Genomic DNA, 19,380 nt, shown 5'->3' with positions numbered 1-19,380 from the left:
CAAACAAACAATAGATTAGAATGGAATGAAACACAGCAAGGTCTCATAGCCAATATTCATTTTAATGTGTTTGTGACTAAAAATTCGTTTTCAATAATTTTTTAAATGTACTTATAAATACATTTAGTTTCATAAAATAAGTAAATGACTCGTTAATATATTAGTAATATAAAAAATTAGTAACAAGTACATTTAAAAATAGACATATATTCCTTATAATTAAAATTAAAATGAAAATAATATCCTGAATTCTTTCTTGGGACCATAGATGGTATTGGTGAGCACTTATCTTTTTCAAAAAAGAGAATTGTTTTAGAAGAAGTGGCATACTGATCTGTGTGATGAAATTGAGAAGAAAAAAAACTGGAATAGTTAGCAACAATGTAAGGGAAATAGATGCTCTAACTTTAAGGTAAAAAAGTTATCGTAAATTTTGTCTCAAAGTTAAAGAATATGAATAATTAAGTGACTTAATTCAGATTTTTTTAATTTTAAGATAGAAAAGTTATGATAATTTAATATATTTAAATTGTTAAATTTATAAAAATAAATTAAATTACGACATATATATAATATATATTTTGACTTAAATATACACATGTTATTGTTTGATCTATTATTATAAATTCAACTGTTTAAATATATTAAATTATTATAACTTTCTCATCTTATCCATTTCAAGTTACTCGAAGATGCATCTCTCCATTTCTTAAACTTAAAAAAAATGTTAATAAAATAAAATTATAAATATTTTAGAAAGTGTAATATTTATACTTTTAAAATTTTAATAATAAAAAAATAAAGTCCAAATGTCACCTTATATTTTATTTATTATTAAAGTCCAAGACTCACTCTCACTCACTCCTTTGCACAAAGTCCAACTAATTCAAGAACGCATCCCAAAACTTGACATAATTAGTTAAAATACCCCCAAGAAAACGGAAAATGACAGAATCTCCACGAAACTTGCTATGCACTCGTTCCTCTCTCTCTCAATCTCTCTGTTTCGTTGTAATAGAAGAGTGTTGAAGCTTTTCTTCTCCCTCTGCCTCTCTCTTCTCTTCTTCTTCCCTTCGCCTTCAACGAATTCTACCTTTTCTTTTTCTTTTCTTCATCGTTCATCGCCGATTCCGATTCGCCGCTCTTTCTTTTCCCTTTATTGTTGATCCTCTGCGATAACGAATTTTCTCGTCCGATACTTTTCTCGTTTCCTCGGTCGCCAAACGGAGGACAAGACACGTGCGAAAAGCGCCGGAAAATGCTGGGGACTGCACTGCAGTTTGGGGGCGTGCGCGGCGGGGATCGGTTTTACATTCCGGTGAAGGCGAGGAAGAACCAGAATCAGCGCAAACAGGCTCACAGAGCCAAGAATGGCGAAACCGAGAACGCGGATTTAACTTGGAAGAGCAAAGTCGATGTTTCTGAGAGTAGCAATAGCAATCTGGACCAATCTTTGAAACCAACTCCGTCACCGTCTGCAGAGCCTGTTAGTAATATCGATAGGTTCTTGGAGTCCACGACGCCGTTAGTCCCGGCTCAGTATTTCTCCAAGGTTGATCTCGGATTCTCAATTCATCTTTTAAAATGTTGAAACAGTTATTGCAAATGTTTTCTACTTATTTATGTAATTGTGACTCCTTTTCTGTTGTGTAGACAACGATGAGAGGTTGGAAGTTTTGTGATGTGGAGTATCAGTCTTACTTTGCGTTGAGTGATCTCTGGGAATCTTTTAAGGAGTGGAGTGCTTATGGAGCTGGAGTTCCTTTGGTCCTTGATCAAAGTGAGTCTGTTGTTCAGTATTATGTTCCGTATTTGTCAGCTATTCAACTATATGCTCAGTCTGCTGATAAGGCAAGTGCAAAGTCAAGGTATTGCCATTTCATCTTCATAATAATAAGAATTGCTAGCTTTAAGACAACACCAGCCCCTGGAACTTGGTAGAATTGTTGGTAAATGCCGCTCTTTTACTCTCTTCCATTGGGTTTGTTTATATTCATTAATTCTGTCACGTAACTTCCTTTTTTTCCTTATACCGACACTTGTCAAAACTTGATGGTGAAATCTTTCTTCAAAATCCGTGCTTTCATGATGTGTTTGTAAGCTATCTATAACCTAACTAACATGAATTAGCCACAAATTCCTTCAGAGGATTGTTGTAGAATAGAACTGTAGTTGAATTTCCTATCTTTTGGTTCTGCATTAAGTTATGTTGTATCTGTGGACTAAATTCATTTTGCCCCCTCAGCACCGCATTGGCCTTGGTTGTCTCTTTCTGAGCAGAGCATAGAATGAAAACTGAAACAGGGTACAATATCTAGCTTAAAGAGAAACTGTAACACAGGTTTAAAGTAGATATGACATTAAGCATTGCATATGGAATAATTGGCAACCATTTCCTAGTTCTCATTATCAACCATATAAATAGTGATATCGCTTGCTAATTGTTATTCCTAATCATACAGTGAAAGAACTAAGCAAATTGAAAATGAAGTGATAAGATTTGGTTTAAATTTAAAGTTTAACCCCCAAAGTCACTTGATTCTATTCCATGTGAGTGGTGTGTAGGGTATATTGTTTAAATGAATTTTATTTGTTATTGAATATGCTTTCTGGATGCCGGTTGAAAAGCAACAGGAAAAAATTGAGAAGTAAATGAATTAGAAATACATGCATTATCTTGTAGTCTTTGTAAAATGCTTCTCATAGATATAGAAACTGCAGAAGTTCAGAATAGCAAAAGGCAGGAAGATGATATTGTTATCTGTTAATTATAGAAAATAATTTGGTATTGACTCTGTTTTCAATAAAAAAAATTGTTTACCCTCGAGTGGAATAGCCACTATTCCTTCTTTTTTTTTTTTTAAATGTACGCATTCGGTATTTTGTAAAGAAAATGCATAATACATTAAAATCTGTTTGTTTATAACCCTTCGATTTTGCTTAAGGAGAGCCTTGACACAGTGATAGGGTTGCTGCCTTGTGACCTAGAGGTTATGGGGTCATATCCTGGGAACAATTTCTCTGCTTGGTGGGAGCCTTGTGTACTGCCTTTTATAAATTATGATCATTTCAATTTGTTTTGTTTTGTAACTCTTTTCTAATTTTCACTTCCCTCCCATTATTATGATTTAACAAATTTTAGCGCCAATTTAATCCCCCCCTCTTTCCATCCTATAACTAGTAAAGAGTAATAAGTAGCATTTTATTCGTTACTCTTGATTTGCCTTGAGGGTTCAGTATATCAATCCAGGTTATCAAACTTGATATTGAAGGGCATAAAATCATATAGTTTTAGGATTTTACTAATACAAAAACAGCTAATTCTGCTTAAAAGCACATATGAAATGTAAAAGAAGTGTTTGAAATGGTGCTTAAGAGCACTGATTTTGTTGAAGTTACACTTTCACGAAGTGATGTCATGCTTTTTTACTTTCAGACCATTTGGTTAGAACAGGACAAAATTGCTAAGGGTACTGGTCTGTAGCAATTCGTTTTATAGCCATTGATCATGCACATTCTTATGTACAAATTTTTGAGTTATTATTATATTTTTGTAATTTGTTAACTTACTATCCTACTTCTGTGTAATTATAATTTACAAGTGTTATGGAAGTGTGTGCTATTGTTCTTTAGCTTGTAACCAATCAAATATTATTTTTTTATGTCATTAGGTACACCAGTGAAGATAGTGATGGTGATTACTATAGAGATTCATGTAGTGAAGAAAGCAATGATTATGAATATGGAAAAAGGACTGAATTTATAACACAAAGAAACCCTCAATATCTAACTGGTGGTGTCTCAATGCAAATGAACACTCTATCTATACATGATAAACACAGTGCAGTGCAAGAAGAATTTTCTAGTGATGACAGTGAAACTGGGAATCCTCAAGATCTTCTTTTTGAGTATTTGGAACAAGATCCTCCTTATAGTCGTGAACCGTTGGCTGACAAGGCAATTACTGATCATTAGTTAATGTGTGACTTATTTAACCATAATCTGATCAATCCATCTTATACTTTATAATATTTTGACAGATACATGACCTTGCACGCCACTATCCTGCCCTCAAGTCATTGAGAAGCTGTGATTTATTACCAGTCAGTTGGATGTCTGTGGCATGGTAATCTAATGCTTATAACTTCTTTCTCCCTTTTTTTTTTTTGTTTTTTAATAGACTTCGCAAGATTAACTTAATCTAATGTTTTTTTGTCTGTTGACATATTTTAATGTCATGTTCTAGGTATCCTATATATCGAATACCCACAGGTCCAACATTAAAAGCTTTAGATGGGTGTTTTCTTACGTACCATACACTCCATACACCCTTGACAGGTAATCATGGAACTTCAAGCCTATTTTTGATCTTCAGTGGCATCTTATACTTGCTTATACGACACTCATTTTGGCTCCATATTGTTTGATTAAATATACCCGTGCATTTTGAGATTATTCCCTTTTGAGTAAACCCCTAGTTTTGTCCTCTATTTCCATTTCCAAAGGTATAATTGTCATTCTTTGGTCCTCCAAAGATTTTTGTCATCGTTTAAGTCCTCAACAATGCTAAGTATCGTTGATTTAGTCCTCCCCTTTTTTAACAGAATTTAGTCTCGATAATGCAAAATGTTATCACCTAAATTAGGACTCCATTACTCTCATCTCCCTGTCTCACAAAGAATGACCAATTTGATGATTATTTACATAATTAAGGTATTAAATTGATGTTTGATGACAAATAATTTTTTGATGAATAATCTGATGGTGCTTGTACTTTTGGCAGACAAAAATAGGGTTTTCCCTTTTTAATGTCAGAAACAGAATATTCACAAAAAACATTCTTCCTTTTTTGAAAACTAATATGAAAGATATGTGCTCCAGTAGCATAGGGGTGGGTATAAGGACCGGTCCAGCCCGTTTAAGGCCCGGTCCGTAAAACCCGTGTTTTATACGGGCCGGATAAGTCCGGTCCGTAAAATAAATGGACTTATTTTTTAAGTCCGTATCCGGCCCGCCAAAATCCGCGGATAACGGACCGGTCCGCGGGCTTAAATAATGGTTCAAAAAAATAAATTTTTAAAAAATAAAAATACATAAAATTAGAAGAAAAAAAATATTTTTTATTTATAAGCTAAATTTTATCATACTAAAATTTATCAATAGTTAAAATGGTTTAAAATACTAAATATTAAAATATTAAAATAAAAATAATTACAAATACTTAAATAATAGTACCAAACTTTCAATAATAAAAGCATCAAAATGTCATAAAAGTAATTCAAATGACAAATACCTACCAACTAAACATAATTTTAATGTCATAATAATTTAAAAAATTAAATACACAACTTAATATTAAAATCATAATATTTAAAAATATTAATTAGTGAAGTCCGCGGACTAGCTGGCAAGCCCGCGGATTAAATCCGCTAAGTCCGCGGACTTCACGGGCCGGGCTCAAAAATTAGACATAGTCATATAAATTTGAAAAAAACGGGTCCGTTATCCGCGAAATCCGCGGACTTACGGACCGGTCCGCGGACCCGGATCCGTCTACCCATGTATTCCATTAATTTCATTTTTTTTTTTTATCTTTCACTTGACTTTTTTTTAAACTTATAAGAGTAATAAATGCCTGCTCAGCACACACATAACTATAAATGCAAATATCGTATTCTGCTTTATGTTTTTCTGTGTTATAAACTCTGGAAAGAGAAAAGAGAAATTTATAAAAACTAACAAAGCAACTGAACATTTTTATTTAAATAACCGTTAATAGGAGAACAAATCCTCCTCCAAGTATTTGCCCTTTTCTTACAAACTTCCTAATTCTGTAAATGAATCTTCTCTCCTTATTTCTTTTTAATTTATCTAACTGATAAACTAACTGATTGCTGTAACTATCCCTAACTACTCTCCTCTCCCTAACTAAACTAGTTCTATTCCTCTTCCTTTTTGTCCTGACAGTATATGTATGTTTTTGAAATGAAAAGCACTCTATATTTAAGACAGATTACATTTTATTGATTACTTTGACAAACAAAGTATGGGCCGGGGTAGCAGATAAAGAGAGATTGTTTATTAATCCTAAATATAATTCTGTCTTATTAAAGAATGAGGTGGATATTCTCTACTTTGGTCAAAAGATGTCAAAACCAATGTTAAAATACTTAGGTTATTCACAGGCTTTCATGCTATGCAGATTTTCTTCTTAGCATTCAAGTATTATGATGTTTCAGCTAAAACGTGATCTGACCATGGTATTGGTCACTTATAATACACAAATGTTCTTCCTTGTTTAGCTATCTTAAGCTTTCTTACAGCTAGTACTTATTTATCTGGAGTACCATAGTACATGTCCTTTTCTTTGAATATCATCTTTTGGGAAGTTATAGATACACATATTTTACTAGTTACATTGCTCACACCTGCACAAGTATCTGTCGAACTTTTGTTGGAACTGTTTGCATCCTTTTGTCAACAGTGCAGTTAAGAACAGAATGGATGCAAACCTGCAACTCACTTGCAACTGCATCTTCTTTTTTTTTCTTTTTTTTTAAATCTTTTAATGAAGGATATGATAGAAGGATGACACTATGGGAAATCAATTTGCTATTTAAAATTGACAACCGCCACCACCACGAAGCCTTTTTCCCCACTAGATCAGCTACTTGGATTCTTTCTTTAGATAAACTATTAACGTCTAAATCTTTTTTAATGGTTTAACCTATAGTATTTTTATTTTTTATTTTTTTAATCTCGCTCTACCTCTAGCGATAGGGCTACCTTCCATCTGCTTTATTCTCCTAACTGGAGCTTCTACAAATGTTCTCCATACATGTCCAAATCACTTGAGGTGAAATTCTACTGTTCTTTTCTATAATAGTTACTAACCCAACTTTCTCTCTAAAACATTCATTCCTATTCTTATTTTGTCTAGTCTTTCCACTCAATGCAACATTCTCGTCTCTGTTATGTGGAGTTTATTCTCTCATTGGTTTTTTTATTGCCCAACTCTTGATTCCATACTACATCACAAGTCTTATAGCGGTACAGTAAAAATCTCCCTTAATCTTGAACTGCAAGTTTAGATAACACTAGGGGACACTTTCTTTCATCTACTTGAATAATATGGTTTACATCACCCCAAATTTCGTTGTTATTTTTGTATGATGAACTGAAGATACTTGTGTGATTTGTCATATGGTATGGTCTCCAATTTTCACCATTGAGCTAGGATTTATGCTTCTGTTGCTAAACTTACATTCCACATACTTCTTACTTCTATTCAAACACAAACCATGTGTTCCCGATGTTTGTTTTCCAATCTCTGACTTCCTATTTATTACCTCATGACTCTCCAATTAGGATTATATATCATCAATACAAAATCCATTGGACTTGATATATACTTATATGTTGTAGACTTATATGTTGGAGGTCTCACATCCACTAATGATATAGTGTCCCTCATTTATATACTTTATTTTGGTCATACTAGTTAAAGTGTGATCTTCAACGATACAGTTATCGGAAGATTTGCTCTGATCCTCCTGTACACTTGTTGTGATGTGACCCCTTTTTACATATTTTTGATCGCTCACATATAGACAATATGCACTACTTTATTCTCTAGAGCATTCCAAAACCTCTCTTGCCATCTATTGTATGTCTTTTCCAAATTTTAATAAAAGACCATATTAAGGTTTTTTTATTCCTCTTAATATTGTTCCATCAATCATTGTGGCAAGTATTATGCTTCCATAGTCGACCTCCAGCATAAAAACCAAATAGAATTTTACTATCGCGGGTTTGTTGTCTTTAAATTTTTCTCAATTACCCACAATTTGAAAGTGACAAATATGGGAAAACAAAAACAAATTCACAATCTTATGGTGCATTACTCAACTTGCTGGTTATGTTATCTCAGGCTTATATGTGAAAACAACGTTTTCTTCTAAAAACGTGAAATGTAATCATTTGATCACTATGATGCAATACCGATTAGTTTACTTTCAAAACATTTCTTTCGATTACTTTTTGCAGGAAGTGGTCGTACTCATGCTCCAACACTGGTTTATCCCAGTGAGATGGATGGTGTACCAAAGATTTCTATACCTACTTTTGCGATGGCTTCCTATAAGTTAAAGGGATCTATTTGGATGAAAAAAGGAGTTAGTGAGTCTCAACAAGTGAGTTCCCTCTTGCAGGCTGCCGATAAATGGTTAAGGATAGTTCAGGTTAATCACCCGGATTTTCAGTTCTTTAAATCACATGGGACATACCATAGATGAACTGAATAAGTCGACATGTCATTCCTGCTTTTGGCTAATACTGAGCCTTAATTTTTGTTCATTGCTTGGTGCAAACTTGATAAAAAAAAAGTTCATCCATCTGTATAGATTGTGATGGCGTGAGGACTGCCTAATTGTGGATTCTTGTGATATGGCTAATCAGCACAAAAGATGAAGCCGTTATCAAGCAATGAATTCATAGAGATTGCTAAAGTGAAAAAGAAAAAGAAGAAATGTATATGGGTAAAAGCTATCAGATAAGTGGAGGGTCCCCTCCTAATGAAATGGGAGAAAAACTAAATATAAAACCTAAATGGAGTACGGCAAAAAGTTCACAGGAAGGACACGTGGGAGTAAGCCAGACTGTACAAGCCTTTTCAGTTCAATAACGGTTGAGATCCCTTTAATTTCTAGAGATAAATATTTACAGATGTTGTGATTTAGAAGAAATGGGTGAAATACTGAGATTTTGCTGTGTTGCGTGGCCCAATTTTGGTGCTATTTCTGATGAACATGTTGTTCTGGTGAGAGGAGAGATGGCAGTGTACAATATCATGCTGTTTTAAAATAAGTTTTACACTGTTAAGATGTTTAATACTTTGGTATACCGTAGCAAGTGGGGTAAACATATGTTGTTGTTGTACTCTAAAGATGCTACCAATTAGCTTGATGGAAGGTGGAATACTTTGTAGAGAACGTATGCTGTCAATCAAGTAGTTTTCACAGTGATGAATCTAAATTGTGCTGTGACAGTATGAAAAATATTTTTCGGATTCCTTGCTGTAAACGTGTGGAGTATTTGCTTAGAATTGTGCAATATTTCATACATAAAAGTAGATCTTCAGGGAAGCCGAATTCAACGTACTGAGGCGCGTGATACTCGGTGCAACTAACAGTAGTATGTTTTTCAGATTGAAATTCTCAAACCATGAACTTTTGCTCAAATTGTAGTTTGGGGCTTTCAAAACTTAAAACCAAACATTTCACATATTATTTACTTCTCCAATTACTGCACATTCCACAATACGGGATCCGAACTCATTCATAATCATAACCTTGTCAAAGGCGTTGTCAGTTGATGGCCCGTGATTCTTTGCTGTCTGTTTATTCGCTTATAAAGACTATAAATTTTGTTTATTTCTCAAATATAATTACTCTCCATTTATCAACCAAAGTAATGTGTAAAAGTTTTTAGAATTTGGTGTTTCTGAAATGCACCTCATTCTTGAGGATAAAGAATGGATTAATAATAAATGATTAAATATATAATTTTAATATTTACATAATTTATTTTATGTATACAAGTGTTTTATTCCAGTTTCAATTGTTCATTTTCAAATCAACAATAATCATTGCACTTAACTTTTGAAATACACTTTAGAGGAGTTATGTTCAAGTTCTTAACAATTTATGTTTGCTTATCAAATTCAATTATACAAAAGAATGGAAAAAATAATTATCAAGATAACAATAAAAATCGTCAATTCAACTGTAATATTTATATTTTTACAGCAAAATATCAATGTTCCATTATGTGGATAAATTTGTGAAAAATATTAATGTCTGGCAAGAAAATTGTAGAATTGTCATTGAGTGAAAAAGATAAGTGATTAATCCATGTTTAGTGTCTTACATAGGTTAATTATATGGATAGCAAAGTACGTAAGAAACAAATTACAAGTTAAATAAGGTAGATTTAAAGCTAGTAACATATTGCAGAAAAACAAAACACTTGTAACATATATTTGGGCTTACACCATTTTTTTACACTATATTATGTCAATAATTTTATGTATATATTATTTTGTTATGAACGAGGGTATTCAACAATACATTAGTTTGTCATAAACAATGATAATTAATCAATATTCTCATTTATTATATAAGATACATTATTCATAAATTTAAAGTGGTATAAAAAATGGTTCATTTTTTGTTTTTTAAAATTGTCTCTCTGTTGGGAAAGAGTCAATTAAGATTTATTTATTTATTCTTTTTAACATGGGTAATTTGATTTCACATTACTTCTCTACACTTTGCAATCAAAACCGAATAATATTATTGGGTTTGAATCTAAATATTCCGACCCAACCTGACTGTGTCCACCCTGAATCTCATATCATATTCGTGGTCACTATTTGCCAGTTTCTTTCCCAGAATACATACGATGAGGAATCGAATAAGTGAAAACACAGCAATTGTCAATTGGGCGTTACTAGTTATCTACTCCTTTCGGACAAGAAAACTTCACGTATATATGGCTGTTTAATTAGGCAGGTTCATTAACCTTCTCACCAAGTACTTGCCTATTTATGCTTTCCAGATCTTGTGTTCCCGTAAACATCTCTAATATCTGCACATAATTTAATAAATGTCATAATCAAGGTAGCATATGTCACGTAAGTATATAAGATTAATTTGTTATGAATAATGATTCTCAAACAGTAACCCTATCCGTTATACATAACTCATTTCTTTTTGTAACATCAAATTATCAATTATATCAAACACTTTTTTTTCTTCCTCTTTTTCTATCCCTTTATGAGTGTCTACAGCCAAGAGTGGTGAGGGAATCATTATTCTTTTGTTATAGGGTGACAGACAAACATTTGATTTGACCTATAAAAAACAAACCCTTAATTTGATAGAAAGAACTTTTCTAAGGGTGATTAGTAGGAGATTTTGGCTTTACTACCTTGTGCATTTGGAATAATTATTTGAGAACTTGCGCAGACTCAAGTTGGTTATATCTCTATTCTTAAACAGTCAAACGTGCCTTGTCATGCAAGAACCCTTTTGTGTTTGAAAGGTGGATTAGCTTCTCACTCTACATTTAACTTGAAGAAGGGCTAGCAAAGCTCAAACTCTAGACCACTTAGGCATAGAAACCTTCAATTCTCCTTTAAGTTATTGTTATTAGGTGAATTGTTGAAATATGGTTTTACATCTTCAACAAGTATTTTGCTTTCCAAGTTCCAACCAAGCATAAGGCTTGAACAGCTTCCTTTTAAGGTGTAAAACATTATTTATGCCATGAATCTTACACCAGAAATCATCTAGCATATGTTAGCAACTATGTTAAATTATCTGGACTTGTATTGTGCAAGAAAATCACAACTTACTCAGCAATATTGTCCCAGTGAAGGAATCCACCATGTCCCCTAGCGTTTGTGAACTTATAAGTGGCACCTGAAACTGTTCAAGAGAAACGCAATAGTGTCATCACATTGCAAGGACATCAACCAAACCAATATTTATATGAAAACCTAAAATTTAGGAGCAACATATGGATATTATGCAGAGTGTACCTTCATAGCCTTCAAGAACCGGATCATCTGCCAGCAAAAGTGGTGTGTCTAGGTCAATGAACCTACAAAAGAGTTTGAAATATTTAAATGCATTAATAAAAGAGTTTAATGGCTATGCACATTGACAATGTAAAACATTGTCAACTAATCATAAATCATCATTAATATAACTTTTTAGTTATTTATTATAAAAGTCAACAAATTTATCACACATAGTAATGAATGATTGAATGATCATAGCTTATTTTCTCTTAATAAAATTGAAGGTGAACAACACAAAAGGAAAATTGAAAAATGCATCAACAATATGAAGCTATAAAACCTGAAAAATGGCTCAAAATTTTCAAACATTAGTACATACTTGAAACAGCCAATGCCAGCAGCAAGTTGGCCAGCAAAACCCATAGCCAGTCTAGTCTCAACCATACCACCAATCATCAAATCTAATCCTGCTACTTTTGCCTTTTCAATAATTTCTAGGGCACCCATTACCCCAACTTTTGCAAGCTTAATGTTAATGACATCTAAAAGATTCCCTTCCGCAATTTTGTAAACATCATCTATGCTTCTGCAACTCTCATCAGCTGCAACATATACTCCGTACCTCTCTCTTGCTATATTACTCACATATCGAAGACCATCCCAATCATCTCTATGAACTGGTTGCTCAAATAGGACAGGAGTCAACCCCATATCTGTAATAATAGAAAACAAATACAAGTTCAATGCCAAACTTTCTAAAATAATATTGGCCTATTTGGATAAACTTCAGAAACACTTCTAAGATGAAAAAATATAAACTAAAAAATAATTAAGTTTTTCTATAAGTTAAAACTAACTTATGCATAAATTTATTGTAAATTTTTGGAGAAAAGCTTCTATAAATTAATTTATGTATAAGTTAATTTTAACTAATGAAGAAACATTTTATTTTTTCTTCATAAAAGTACTTATGAAAAAGTTTATTCAATCAAACATTGTACTAAGTTTCATGACTATGTTTGTGCATGTGGGCATTTTCTTGCATCGCAAGATAATGGCAATTATTTGCATGAAGAAAAAACTTTAACTATGTAGCTTTTAACCGTGTAATTTCTCAAGAACTTCCACTGCTTCCTCAGAGTTATACCCCTCATTAGCATCAAGAATAAAATGACACTCAGGGTGCGCAACACGTATAGCTTGAAGCACTTCTATGTCTACATTTAGATTCTTGCCCACTTTCAGCTTTAATGTCTTAAATCCTTCTTTATAGTACTTAAAAGCCAATTCAGCTGCTTCAGCTGGAGAAACAATCGGGATCTGCATATATAAGATGGCTTAGATTTCTTTCTAGAAGATCATTTTTTTTTCACATACTTTTTGTAAAATTATGTTCATCATAGGTATTTTATTTGACACTAAGTAAGAACTTAACTGTAATATCAGTGGTTATGGTATTTGAAGCCCCGCCAAAAAGCCTCCACAATGGCACACGAATACTATTTGCAACAGCGTCAATTATCGCCATCTCCACCCCAGCTCTAACCTTCAATATTAGACAGACAGGAAGGGCCCCATGAGAATGAAAAAAGTTTTACTGCCACATTTATTATGAAATCCAACAAAGTCAAAAGACAAAAATGTGTGTGCTGTGATTTTACAACCAGATTCATGTATTAGCCAATTTTTCCACCAAGAGCAATAAAATAGTACATAAAAAATTAACATGAATATCTTATGAAATCTTTTTTTAAGTTCAGAAGCCAATATCCACTGTAAAATAATCTCAGGTTGCTTCTCCATAAAGAAGTAACTACTAATTTCTATTTTTTATATTAACAACTAATTTCTTAAGATGAAATAAATTTGGTGGGGAAAGAGGTTAATGCTATGAGCTGCAAATGGCAAATAGTTATTAATGTGAATTAATTTAGTCTTATAAAAAAGGAAGGAGAACGTGAAGGAGATAATTATAAAGTAAAAACTGATATGAGAAAGGTCTGAAATTATGTATCTGAGTATCCATATCAGACTCCATTTAATGTCAGTATTCACCTAACACTCAATGGTTAAGATCTCATTTATTTCAGGCTATCATTATCTCACATCCTAGTAAATGAACCCGAATCAACTGGTAATGCACATCAATGTTCTCCCATGACATCTCTCCTTTACTTCATCAAAGCATATATGCATATACTGGTAGCATGTAACCACTGAGAGTAACACACTCGTCAAACCATGCATATCATACAAGAGTCTCAGTCTCAGTAATAGAAAGATTTAAAATCTGGACGCTTTATTCTTTTTCCCCTTTCCTCTCTCCTTACGGTAAGACTATGCTTTATCTTTCTGTATTAGTAAAAATAAAAATAAAATGCATCAATCTGGATAGAGAGTATGATCATTATAAAGAGAGGATTCTAAAAAGACCCTTTTCCCTTCTTTCTCTTGAATTATCTTAATATCGAATCCAGAACTGAGAAAGCTAACAAATTTTAAGCAAACAAGGATGTAAGAAGTTATTTTCCTAAAATAAAGCAAATCAAAGAAAAAAACCTAAAAGTTACACGAGGAGAAAAGTCAAACCAGTAAATATTACAACATACGCTCCTTGACTGAAAATTTAAACTTTCTCAAAATTTGTAACTCTCCTTTCATCATGTCCTTTGTTACCAAGTAGAAAACTAAAGCTGTTCTTCAAAATTCCAGGAATTTGTACGGTAAAAGGGTCAAGACCATATCAGTTTAAAAAGTACAAGAAGTGAGACAGCAAGTGAGAAGCACTAGAGGATTATAATGATTAACATGTAAGTACTTCTAACTTGTATTTATATAGACTTTAAGATTGATTAAACTCACCGAAGCAAATTGATGCCCTGGAAGAATAGCAGCAATCTCCCCCAACATGGAACCCAATGTTAGAGCAGGACATCTCCTCAAGAAGGCACATGCCTCAGAAGCCTTGGCCATGGCCGTGGTTTGGTCCTCAGCAGTGACAAAAGGCAAAATTGGTGCCTCACCCCACCCCACAGCACCGTTACTCAACTCAACTCTTATAGCCACGTTCTCCACCTTGTCCAATCTAGAGGTAGCAATGGTAAAAGGGGCAATTAATGGCACATTCAGTGGCCTGTTCTCTGCTCTATGCACATCGACAGTGAAGGTTTCCAACAAATTCCTGAATCCAAACGTGATGGGGGCCGCTGTAGGTGTAGCAGAAGCCATGATCTTGGCAACATCACCAGATTTTTTGGCATAACACCTTATGAATGGTATGTTCTTTGGCTTGTGGGACAGTGACTTCATCAAAGTGGAGTTCATTGGGTGTTGCGTTCTGCACTTTAGTGTTTGGGACATGTTGGATCCTAGGATTGGCACCATATGATTGGGTTGTGAATCACTCTATGTTAGCTGCAATTTATAATTCTTTCATCTCTTCTGGGAATTTCAATATTTAATTCTATCCAAGGTGCTTAGAACCTGCTGTCTTGCTTTTTCTTCTCAACACATCTTTATGCTAATTTTTTAATGATTGTTGTCAATAATGTACTCTTTTTTTTTAAATATTTTGTATGGAACGTAAAAGTTTTATCATAAATTTATCTAATTCAACTAAAAGGTAAATAAAATTTAATTAAAGATTATTTTTATCAGATATGGAACTAATACTTTCAAACTTGGATTTTGCACATTAATTACCTTATATCCAAATACTTGTTTCAATAATTTGTGCTTTGAATTTGAATTATAAAACTCATCACCATTTTATGTAGTTTTGATAATAACGTATATGGAATCAATTGGAAGTACAATACTACAACAAAATAACCATATGTACTATAAATACAAAACAAAAAATCTGACACATTTGTAGACTATAAAGTTATGGGGTCGGCACGTGAAAAAGGTTGATGTACATTAGAAAATTGTTTGTTTCAAAATATTAATACCTCCTTCAGTCCTTCTCATATTTTAAAGATATTTAAGTTTTTTTTTATTTTATCAGAAAACAGATAATATTTTTCTATCAAATATACTCTTATTTAATAATACTAGTGATGCAAGCATCGAGAATCAAGGTATTAAATAAAGACATTTTTTTGTCAGAAAAAAAAAAGACATTTTAGTCTAAATATAATAATATTTATTTTCATTAAATATTTTATAATATATGTGTGTATGAAGGATGTAGTATTTTCTTATATTATAAATATAACCTTTTTATTTTCAATGGAAAAAGTATTTTTTATTATATTCTTTCTTTTGTAATATATGAGTTTGTTATTATTGAACATTTTTATTTTTTAAGATTTATAATTATCAATTATTTTTGAATTTTTCTAATATTTCAAGATTGTTTTCTTAAAACTTTATTTTAATTATTTTAAATTTATATGTAAAACTTTTAGTTCTGTATCAAACTTAAGTTATCTACACTTAAAATTATTATTTCCCTTAATTATTGGACCCTATTAGATTTACGGCCGATCAAAATTTAACCGATCAAATAACTCTTTTTCATAGACCCTCTAAGCTTATTGGTAAATAGAAGCCCGTATTGTTAGAAACCAATAAGAGAGTAGATGATCAACTCGAAACCAGTTGATAAATTTATTTTGGTTACACTATGTTAACTCTATATTTTATTAAAGCTATACTCATAATCATATATCATTATAAGAGATAAAATATGGGATAAGCAGATATAATGATATATACACAACATAATCGAGGTAACTATAATTATTCCTGAAATAATGGAGAAGATAATAACCTAAATAAGTATATAATAACCTAAAGGCATTACAAGTCCTATTTTCTTTCTTTTTCTTTTTTTCTAACTGCTTTTTATTTTAGCATTCAGATCCTTTTAGTTTATTTTATTTTTGTGAATGAACAATTTGCCAATTTTTTTTATTGAATTGGAATGGTTGTTTTGAAAATTATTGTACTATTTTTACAAATTGTTGTTGAACTTTTTTTTTTCTTTCCCTTAATTCATGTATCTTTTAATTTTAATTTAATAAAGATAAATTTAGATAATTTCTCTTATGTTCTGATTAGCACTATTTAATTAGTTCTATCTCAAAACAATTATAAATTATGTGTATTATTTATTTATTTTAAGTCAATTATGTATATTGTTTCATAATTTTAAATTATTTATTTTGTATTTTAGAAAATTGCTAGATGTCTTTCTAATTTTTTTTACATGTATTAGAAATAATTCAAAAACTCGTTTTTCTTTTTGCCTATTAGATAATTTCACATTTTGTAAAGAATGTAAAATAAATATTAAAGTAATTTTAAAAAGATAAATAAGGACTCTGCATTTTAGTAAGAACTAATTCCTTATAATTCAAGTTATAAAACATCGATAAGGTATATGGGTCAGAGTGTAAGTGAGTAATGGTTTATCTGCAAATTTGACATACTTGAACTCATTCAATTTCATTTTTATGGATTGGGTTGGGTCATCAGATTAGATTGAGTAATTTTTACACTATACAATTATAATTGGACTAAGTAATAGGTCAAGGATTCTAACTTGACCTATAATAAGTTATTATATTAAATTAAAAATATTACATATATTTAATTGTAGTTTTTGCTAAATATTGTAGAAATGAGTTGAATGGCTAAATTGAAAAAGATAAAGAGAAACAATAATAATTTAATTATACTTATTATGTAATTTAAAATTTGTTATGTTAGTGACTTATACTGTTTGAGATTTGAGTGATTCATCATATATGATTTGTTGTTTATACTTTGAATTATGTATTAAAGTTTGAATTAAGAATTTTTTTATGTTTCTTATTTGTTTTAATTTTTAAAAATACATTTATTTTTCAATTGTTCATCTCGATGACCAAACTTGAACACAATTGTAATTGAGTTAGATCGGATCCTAGCCATTTACACACATGATTTTATAAATATGTTTATTTTTCATTTTAGTGACTTAATGTATTTTCTCACTTTAAAAGAAGTTCACAAATTAACTCATCCAATTAAGTTTAATTGGCTTGGACATTAAAATAATCAAAATTCAACCTAAATCAAACCGTATACTCACGTATACATAAATGTTCATCCAAATCCAACTTAATTTTGTAAAATTAATTTTATTCAAAATAGGTTTTGTCACTACTTACCCAAACAGACACATATTTAAATTAATTAATTATGACATGTTTGGATAAGTTTTTTTATATGTACATTAAATAAAAATAATATTTTAAAGAAGTTAATAACAAAGAACATCTATATAAATTAGTTTACACATTAACTAATTTTAATTTATAAAAAAATTTATTTCGTTTTTTATTTTTCTTTCCTATAAATACTTATTAATAAGTTAGCTCAACCAAATCTAATAACTTAGTAAGTAGATTTAAATTTAACTCGAAAACATCTAATAAATTATGTGATTATGTTAAACATTCAAATTGAAAATTTTATCACTTATAATAACTTTTTTTTTTTTTTTATTTAAATAGAATTGTCTCACATAAATAAAATATGAGCGTAGATCTGCAACGATGAAACACATGTCTACCACAACGGCGGAGGCGCACATGTGTGAATCTGGCACAACGGCGGAAATGATGGTGGACAATACCATCGATGTGTTGTGGTTGGCAGTGCTCCAATGGTGTCCGACCACGAAGGTTGCTGAGATCAAAAAAGACAATGAAACTATAGCGCACAGAATGCACAGTAATAATTTGAACTTCATATTAAATCAAAGACAGATTCATTCAGTATATAGCGGACCACCTATGACGACAAACTTGTCATGTAAAAGATATATATATATCAAGTCCCAACTCTAATTTTTAAATATGTAGAATGCATTAAAAACAGCATGATTACTTCCTTTTTTTTCTTTATTATCATGGGTTTGTCGTTTCTTATTATAGTATTACTAACCTAGAATTTGTCCACTTATGCTAGATGACTGGATGTAATTCTAGATATTATTAAATATGTGGTTCAGTTACGCGTACCACTTTAACTAAACTCAAACAATTAGAAAGAAAAATAAAATTTACCTTTATTAATTATTATTCCGATATGAAACTTCTTTTTGAAAGATTTTAGCAATTATTCCGATATAGTATTCAATAAGTGTAGAATTTAATTTTCTCTTAGACTTAGGAGTCCTTGTATATACACTAAGACAATATTATGGACATGTTCCTTATTTTATTATATGATCTTGCAAAATTTGTGTTTGACTCACTTGATTGGCACAAGACTAACATTGTATATAACCTTTCAGGTTCTAGTGCCAAAGGTATGAAGAGTTTAAGTGATAGGTGTACATTCCTCCAAATTCGAGCGGAGTTTTAATGGTCAGTGGACTAGTGTCATGTTACATTGTCTCTTGACTTTTAATAACATTGTCTCTTGACTTTTAATAATTTTGGCTTGTTGTTTGTCATTGTATTTTGTTACTCACACATTTTGGTTGATTAAAGTGTTTTTGGTTGCTAGGATCCAACATGTTTTCACTTAAAATTAGTATTCGACCGAGTTATCCATTTGGGTTTGAGATGGGATTTGATCGATTATTGTGAGAGTTATGATTTCTTTGAGTTTTTATTTGACAGTAATCGTAACATGTTTCAAAAATGCCTTTCACTAAGAATTAGTATTCGACTGAGTGTTTCATTTATGCACAAGTTGAGTTTTAGTTGAGTGTAGTACCTTTTTGAATCAATATCACTTAATAGTTGAGAATTGTGTGATTTGACCATTATGTGTTTCATATAGAGTTTAGTAAA

General features: G+C 31.4%; 2 protein-coding genes and 1 long non-coding RNA gene across 4 annotated transcripts; 2 read left to right on the top strand and 1 right to left on the bottom strand.

Moving 5' to 3' along the window:
- The first annotated feature begins 912 nt into the window (after window positions 1–912).
- LOC109804715 (uncharacterized) lies at window positions 913–9,103 on the top strand. The gene is made up of 6 exons (XM_083068866.1): window positions 913–1,552; window positions 1,654–1,868; window positions 3,672–3,957; window positions 4,041–4,126; window positions 4,247–4,338; window positions 8,047–9,103. The coding sequence occupies exons 1-6, from the start codon at window positions 1,259–1,261 to the stop codon at window positions 8,292–8,294; spliced, it is 1,221 nt and encodes a 406-aa protein (XP_082924992.1). The 5' UTR covers window positions 913–1,258; the 3' UTR covers window positions 8,295–9,103.
- Window positions 9,104–10,251: 1,148 nt separating this feature from the next.
- CYP77A5P (cytochrome P450, family 77, subfamily A, polypeptide 5) lies at window positions 10,252–15,087 on the bottom strand. 2 transcript variants are annotated; one of them, XM_020367294.3, is made up of 7 exons: window positions 14,447–15,085; window positions 13,020–13,130; window positions 12,688–12,904; window positions 11,964–12,297; window positions 11,603–11,664; window positions 11,417–11,489; window positions 10,252–10,647 (listed from the first exon to the last, which is right to left on the bottom strand). In XM_020367294.3, the coding sequence occupies exons 1-7, from the start codon at window positions 14,966–14,968 to the stop codon at window positions 10,641–10,643; spliced, it is 1,326 nt and encodes a 441-aa protein (XP_020222883.1). In that variant the 5' UTR covers window positions 14,969–15,085; the 3' UTR covers window positions 10,252–10,640. The 2 variants fall into 2 exon arrangements, with proteins under 2 accessions (XP_020222883.1, XP_020222884.1); XM_020367295.2 differs by lacking the exon at window positions 10,252–10,647 and having other exon boundaries at window positions 11,413–11,489; window positions 14,447–15,087.
- LOC145954507 (uncharacterized) lies at window positions 13,752–15,092 on the top strand. Its single transcript, XR_014431747.1, has 2 exons — window positions 13,752–13,915; window positions 14,297–15,092. It is a non-coding gene; the product is annotated as an uncharacterized LOC145954507 (long non-coding RNA).
- Window positions 15,093–19,380: the final 4,288 nt, after the last annotated feature.

Source organism: Cajanus cajan, chromosome 2 (assembly GCF_000230855.2).
Source record: "Cajanus cajan strain Asha chromosome 2, NIPB_CcT2T_4, whole genome shotgun sequence".
NCBI classification, from domain to species: domain Eukaryota; kingdom Viridiplantae; phylum Streptophyta; class Magnoliopsida; order Fabales; family Fabaceae; genus Cajanus; species Cajanus cajan.
This window is presented reverse-complemented; position numbering and strand designations above follow the sequence as displayed.

Coding starts and splice junctions, on each gene's coding strand:
- CYP77A5P (XM_020367294.3), bottom strand. CDS start 14,968: ATGGTGCCAATCCTAGGATCCAACATGTCCCAAACACTAAAGTGCAGA. Junction 12,298..12,687: donor AGTTCTTGAGAAATTACACG/GTTAAAAGCTAC, acceptor CTATTATTACAG/ATATGGGGTTGACTCCTGTC. Junction 11,490..11,602: donor GGTTCTTGAAGGCTATGAAG/GTACACTCTGCA, acceptor TCTCTTGAACAG/TTTCAGGTGCCACTTATAAG.
- LOC109804715 (XM_083068866.1), top strand. CDS start 1,259: ATGCTGGGGACTGCACTGCAGTTTGGGGGCGTGCGCGGCGGGGATCGG. Junction 1,869..3,671: donor AAGGCAAGTGCAAAGTCAAG/GTATTGCCATTT, acceptor TTATGTCATTAG/GTACACCAGTGAAGATAGTG. Junction 4,127..4,246: donor AGTTGGATGTCTGTGGCATG/GTAATCTAATGC, acceptor GTCATGTTCTAG/GTATCCTATATATCGAATAC.